We start from the raw sequence: 7,981 nt of genomic DNA on the forward strand, positions 1-7,981 counted from the left end.
TTAAATTAAAATTAAATTAAAAAAATAAATAAATACCAATAAATTATATATTTAAGTTATAATATTATAAATATAATTAATTTTTTAATTTTATTATTTATTAATTTATTTGAAAATGATATATAATTAATTTATTTAATATAATTTATATAATATTTTAAATAATTAAATTAAATAATAATAAAAATATTAATTTAATTTAATGTGTGTATAAAAAAATATAATTAATTAATTATTAAAAATTAAATAAGACATATAAATTAATAAATAAATAATATTAATTAATTTAATTATATAATAATTTATAATAATAATAATTTAATTTATTAATTGTTTATTATATATATAATATATTAAATAATTAATTTAAAAATAAATATATTAAACATTTAATTAAAATTTAATATTATTAAATAAAATATATATATATATATTTTTATTATTAATTTTATTACACAAATAAATTAATTTTATTTAAATATTAAATAATTATATATAATATATTAATTATTTTATTTAATTTAAAAATAAATATTTTATAATTACATTATAATATTATTATTTAAATTATTTTAATTAAATAATTATTTTATTTAATATTATAATAAATAAATTAAAATTAATTAATTAATTTTATTAAATAAATATTTTTTAACATATATTAATTGATTATTAATTTTATTTAATATTATAAATTATAAATTAATTTTAATTAATTAATTTAATTAAATAATTAATAATAATTTATTTAATATTATATATTATTAATTAAAATAATTTAATTATATTAAAATTTAATAAATATTTTATTATTAAAATGAAATTATAATTAATTTTATTATATTAATATTTATTTTTATATATTATTAAATTATATTATTTAAAATAAATAATTAAATATATTTTATTATTTAATAAAATTAATTAATTTAATTTATTAAATTAAAAATATAAATATATATTTCTTTTTTATTATTAATAAAATAAAAATATAAATATATTTTATTTTTTATAACAATATTTTTATATTAAATAAAAATTAAATAATTATTAAATAATTAATGAAAATTATATATTTATTAAAAAGACTAAAATTAAAATAAAAATAAATATTATAAGAAATATAAAATTAATATTTTTTATAGATAATATAATATATATATATAATTATTATTATTTTTTATCTTTAATAAGTTTTTATAAAAGTAAATTACATTTTTGATTACAATTTAGAAACTGTAAAAGTTTATTAAAGAAATAATTAAAATGAAGATATAGTATTTTTTAAGCATTTAAACATAAATGTTGAAACTATAATTTGTATTTTTTTGATACAAAACTTTATACACAACTTATAAATAAATATATAATAAAATAAAATGTGATATAACTATTCATAATAATTAATATTTATCCAAGTTAATATATGTGTATTATGAAATTCTTAATGGACAAAACAATAAGGAATTCACATTTTCACAGAAATTTATTATATATTATTTGTGATAATATAATATATTGTGTTACTATTTTTAAAAACTTTATAAGAATATAAAATTATGTTTCACCTTTAGCTTTATTATATAGTATATATATTAACTTTTGTCAATAATCATTTTTTATATTAAAAATATTATAATTGATTTTATATTTCAAATGTGTTGGTTCAGGTAAAGTCATCAGTGTCATAGAGAACACGTATCTTTTTAGTTAATATATATTATAGACTAATATTTTATATACGCTATAAATCTATATTTACATTTTTGTATTCATAGGATTCTATGATAGAAATGTGATGTGCTATATATATTTTATGAAATATTTTCCATGTCCATAATAAAATATAACTTAATGGAAATCAATTAAGCCGTTTAACTATAAGTGAATATTTTTTATATTGTTTACGTAAATGATTAAAGAAAAAAATAAGGTGTAATAAAAAATGTTAAAGTTTTAGAACATTCTTAAATATTTTTAGAATTGTAAAATGTAATTTAGGATAAAATATAAAACGACTAACGTATAATTTCACAAGACATGTACCTTGAATAAAGGAAATATTGAATATGAATAAAACAGGTTCATATGTGTTTAATCTGTCTGACGAAAAATGTTTATAAATTATAAAAATCAATAATTGTACTTCATTTTCATAAACATATGTATTATTATATGTATTTTTTTTTTTTTATCTAATTGTGTGTTCGAAACTATTTTGGGATATATTTAAATAATTTAAAAATTCGTTGAGCAATATAATATAGAATATAATGTTTTTTTTTATTTCAAATAACAAAACCTAAATTATAATAATCAGAAGAATTAATGTTATAATTTAAAATAAAGTTCTATTTTAAATTCATTTTATAAAAAATTGTGCAACCTTATAGTGATCAATATTAAAATAGAATGTGTAAAATGTTTATTCCTTGACTATTTTGGAAACATATTTTATATATGATTTTCTTCATGATAATTATAACAATAAGTATAGCATTGGTATGATTTTATATGTTATATATAAAAATAAATATATGTAAAATATAAAAAGAATATATTTACAATATTCCATTTAATGCATATAATATTTCAAATATTTATTTTAAAAGGTAACTATACAATTATATCATAAATATGACTTATTCTATAAAATATTATATATATATATATATATAATATAATATATAATGTTTCCTGTGTTAAAGAACTATAGAACAATTAATATAAAATTTATAGAATATTTTATTGTTAAATGTATAAAAATTATTTCAAAATTTTGTTATAACTCTATATATTTATAAGAAAAACGAAATATAATGTAATACAATTATTATTATCTTACCTATAATGATAAATATGTTGGCATTAAAAAAAATAAATTTTATATATTTCAAGACAAAAATTTGTTATCTGTTACAGTTCAATCCTTTATAAGGATTGTCAAATAAAAGAATATAAAAAAGATATATTTGAGATTTAAAAAAAAGAAAAAAAAAGCGAAACATTTGAAAATTTTAAGAGATACAAAAATATTTTTTGTGGGTTTTACAGAATGGATAACAAAAAATGTGGTAATTCATTACATCATGGTAAAACAAAAAAAAAATTAAAATTAAAAACGGTTAATATAAAAAAATGATAATCGCCTTTTAAAATTTATATATTTGAATACATTTATTTAAAAAAATATTTTTTGACAGAAATAAAATATATATTTGTAAAACCATTTATATGGTTTAATATTGTTAAGTATTAATTTATTATTGTTGTATAACTTTTTCATAATATTTATCATAAATATATATATTATATATAATACAAATAAAGGAATATTTTACATTTACATTTGTTGAAATAATTAATATTACGATATAAAGAAAAATATATTAAAGGAATATAAACCTATATTTAAATTATCATAATATTAATAAAATAAATATATATGAAATTTCTTTTATATATTTAAAGTGTCTACAAAAATCATGTTATTTTAATAATATAAAATAATTTATGTTTAAACATATACATGTTAAACATCTTAAAAGTTTTATTTATTCAGAAAAATTTTTTAAACAAAAATTTAATCATATTCTTCATTTGTAAAAAATATAAAAATACTATAGAATCATATAATTCTATAATGTCTATCTATCCATATATATATATATAATGATAGAATAATAAAATATGTAAAAAAACAAATTTGTTCTTAATTGCTTTTATCATTCAATATATAATATAAACATATAAGCTTCCTGTACCATTAAAAGAAGAGAATACAGAAAATGAATATTCTCCAATTAAAATGAACATGAGAAGAAATTTTGAATAATTCCATCATTCTTTTAAAATTCTAAAAAAAAAAAAAAAAAAAAATATATATATTTATATAAAATGGAATAGGAAAGTGTTTTTTTTGTAATAATGAAAGTTTTTCATTTACTTATAAATGAAATCATCAAATGATATTTCTTTATTTTTATATCCATTGAATTCTACATTTAAAAATGCATCTACTTCTTCTTCTGTTAATTTAATTCCACTACCTATAATAAATAGGAACAAATATGCATGAGTGATAATTTTTTTTTTTTGAAAATAAAATAATAATTTTACACAAAAATATAAATTATGGGTTTTCATTTATATTATTGAATTTGTATTTACACACCTAATGTCAATAATACATTTTTGAATTCATTCAAATTTATGGTTTTAGATTTTTCCTGAGCATACGATTGCAAAGACAGGTATAGTAAGTTTTCAATATTTTCATCGAAATAATATTGTTTCATAAGTTCAAAAAATTCACTCAAATTTAAATTCCCATTTTTCTTATAATCTGTATTTTTTTGAATTTGATGTATATAATAATTATAAATAATATATGAAAATTAAAAATTAAGATATGGATATAAATATAAACAAATATATATATATATATATTTATATACATACATAATAATAAAATAACATATAAACAAAATGTAAATATTTTAAGATTAATTAAATTTCACATTATACCTTCCAATATGACTTCTGATTCACTTTTGTTAAGATATATACCAAGAGATCTTAACAAATATAATAATTTTTCACCACTTACTCCATCTTTATTAGTATTGTATTCTTTAAATATTGATTCAATCTCAGCTCTCTTAAAGAAGAAAAAAAAAAAAAAAATACATATATATATATTTTTTTATTTGTATCAATAAATAATAACATTCTTATATTCCCTTTTTATTGAATTGTATCAAGGGAAATATAATAGGTACTTCTTTTAAATTACCCTCTGTTTAGACAGGAAAAATTTACTCATTTAGTATATTATATAAAAATAAAGATTTAATGAAAAAAAAAAAAAAATTTTTATAAAGTTAATTCTGTGAACATAAATATAAGTTCATGATCTCACAAAAAGAATATATATAAAAGTGCAATGTACAATGAAAAAAAAAAAAAAAAAAAAAAATTTAAATCAAAATAAGATATTAAAAAATACATAAATATAATATATATATATATATATATATATATTATTATTTTCTTTGGTAATTTGAAAGGAATATGTAATAATCTAGAAAATTTGTATAATTAATAAAAATATGGACAACTTTTAAGAACCGAATAAAACTATTTAAAAATATTAAAAAAAATTCACTTGTGCTTTTATTTAATATATTAAAATATATATATATATATATATATACAATAATAAATAAAGAATAAAGAATATTTAATTAAATATTATATTTTGTATATTATTATTAGAGATATATAAAAATACCACAATATAAATTAATAAATTGGAAACAATAAGTAAAAGATATAAGTTTTGAAAACTAAAACAATAATTATATTCAGAAATGAGAAAAACATGATAATATTTACAATAAGATTTTTAAAAAAATTATAAAAAAAAACAAACAAAAAAAAAGAAACAATTTTAAAAATTATATGAGAAATTATAAAATTAAATAAGTATACTGGATAATATATATAATATATATTTTTATATGTGTATACACATCTTCCTGTTTATACAAATATAATATAAAAAACTTATTGTAAATTTTAAATATTCTATTGTTAAGAATGTATATAATACATATATTTAATTTGTGTGAATTTTATATAAAACTTAAAAAAAAAAAAAAAAAAAAAATTAAACTTCTTTTTAATATTTAAATTATACATTAAATATGAATGTACATAAATTTCTTTTTTGAACCATTAGTGGATGAAAAGAAAAAAAAAATAAATAAATAAGAGAAGAATATAGATTAAAACATATGTACTTTTTCATGTAAATATTAAATATATTAGTAACATAATACTTTTTCTATTTCTATAAAAAGAAAGGGATTGGAGCTATTATTTGTTTGGTATTATTAATTTATTAAAAAATGTTATTCATATTTGTTAATATATCTAAAATTTATATTATGTATATAATATTATATGATATTTTTCTTTAACACTGAACAAAGACATATTATATTTTTTTAAATATTCTTGTTCTAGTGAAACAAGTATTATATATTTAGAATAAAGCAACAGTAAATTAAATTGAAAATATATATTCAAATGTTGTACGTTAATTTTTTTTTCTTTGTGCTTTTCAATATTAACAGTATAGAAGTAAAAATGATACACATACACACACAAAAAGAATAAAATAAAATAAAATAAAATAAAAAATGAATTCATCATCATAGATTTAATTTTATATGATTATTGCAACTGCTCAATATAATAACGGTTATATATATATATATATATATATTTATTCATTTAATTTCATAAAGTGTAATTTAGACTATTATAATAATGCTGATTTATAATTATTATTTTTATAACAGGATCAAAAAAAATATTGATATTTAAAAATTAAAACAAGTTTTTGTATTGTTCTTTGTTATTTCAAAAAAAAAATATATATATATATATATGTATATATATATATATATATATATATATATATATATATATATATATATAATAAAATAAAATAAAATGAATGAATTAAATATGCATATATATCAATATATATATATATATATATATAATAATATATTTATTTATAACTATTTCATTATCTTTTGTAAATATAATTTTACAATTTTCCTGCTGTTCTTGTTTCTATTCATTTAAACTAACATTGTATTAGATGCAATCCATGATAACTTCAATAAAAAAAAAATATGTATATATAATATATGTATACGAAACAATATTCTTTTTCTTATAAAACTTTGATAGACATAACAAATTATACAATAAGTGAAATAAGTCTTCTTAAAAATGTAACATTTGAAAAAAATATAAAATATATATATAATATATATGTAGACAGTTTTTTTTTTTTTTTTTTTTTTTTTTTTTTAAATTACCAAAAATGCCGAAAAAGCTGTAAATATATTACTTTTTGCAATATTATAATTGTCAAGAAAATAATTTTCATGAATTTTTTTATTATATAAGACAAAGGATGTTACAAATTGGAAAAGGAAAAAAAAGAGAAATCCCCACATTCCTTTAATACGTAATAGTCCTGATATGATACCAGCTAAAATACCTAAATTTTAAATTAATAATATATATATATATATATATATATGAAATAAATTTATTATATTATGGATTATTCTTTTGTACATATTTATTTTTATAATTTATTATTATACCCATTAATTGTTTATAATAAAAAAAAACATCGTCCATTTCATTCTGTCAAATAAATAAATATATATAAATATATGATTATATATACATTTACAATTTTATTTATAAAAATAATAAATTATAAACGTAGATATAAAATTATAATATATTATAGTGATATATAACAAACTATTTAATTAAATAATATATATATATATATATATATATTAAATTTTTTACTAACTTTTGTTAACTTTTCACAAAAAAACTTCTTCAACAATGGATCTGCTTCATTTTTTTTCTCATTGGATTTTTTCATTTTTATGTTATCAAATAAATATAAATATAATTCATCAATGTTATATTTTCCAATCTAATTCTTTATTCTTTTAAAACTTATGTATATTTGCATTTTCCAAAAAAAAAAAAAAAAAGAAAAAGAAAATAAAATAAAATATTTTATTATTTTTACAATATGTTTTCATATATATGTATAATATTTTTTTTTATGTTGAAAAAAAAAAAAAAATAAGGATGGAAAAAACTTTATATATATAATATATATAATTATGGTATTAAGAGAGAGAATAATAAGTAATAAATGTAATTAAGTTCCTGTGGAAGATTTTTTTTTTTTTCCGTGTTTAAATTAAAAGTTACCAACATAAAAAAAAAATATATATATATATATATATATATATATATTATGTATATGCTTCTTTTTTTATTTTATTTCTTTTTTGTTCTTTAAAGATTATTTAAGGGCATATCATTTTATCTGCACTTTCATAATTAGAATACTTTTATTTTT

The 7,981-nt window shown here is 13.8% G+C and overlaps 2 protein-coding genes across 2 annotated transcripts; both read right to left on the minus strand.

The window, feature by feature from the left end:
- Positions 1–3,840: 3,840 nt before the first annotated feature.
- Positions 3,841–4,825, minus strand: PADL01_0413400 (calmodulin-like protein; the record flags this gene model as incomplete). The annotated part of the gene is made up of 5 exons (XM_028685250.1): positions 3,841–3,856; positions 3,947–4,049; positions 4,175–4,345; positions 4,528–4,660; positions 4,796–4,825. 5 exons carry the CDS (start codon positions 4,823–4,825, stop codon positions 3,841–3,843), a joined length of 453 nt encoding a protein of 150 aa, XP_028536767.1.
- Positions 4,826–6,656: 1,831 nt separating this feature from the next.
- On the minus strand, positions 6,657–7,489 carry PADL01_0413500 (Rab5-interacting protein, putative; the record flags this gene model as incomplete). Its single annotated transcript, XM_028685251.1, has 4 exons — positions 6,657–6,692; positions 6,900–7,084; positions 7,194–7,236; positions 7,415–7,489. 4 exons carry the CDS (start codon positions 7,487–7,489, stop codon positions 6,657–6,659), a joined length of 339 nt encoding a protein of 112 aa, XP_028536768.1.
- Between the last annotated feature and the right edge of the window lie 492 nt (positions 7,490–7,981).

This window comes from Plasmodium sp. gorilla clade G2 (genome assembly GCF_900097015.1).
Source record: "Plasmodium sp. gorilla clade G2 genome assembly, chromosome: 4".
Classification (NCBI taxonomy): domain Eukaryota; phylum Apicomplexa; class Aconoidasida; order Haemosporida; family Plasmodiidae; genus Plasmodium; species Plasmodium adleri (nom. inval.).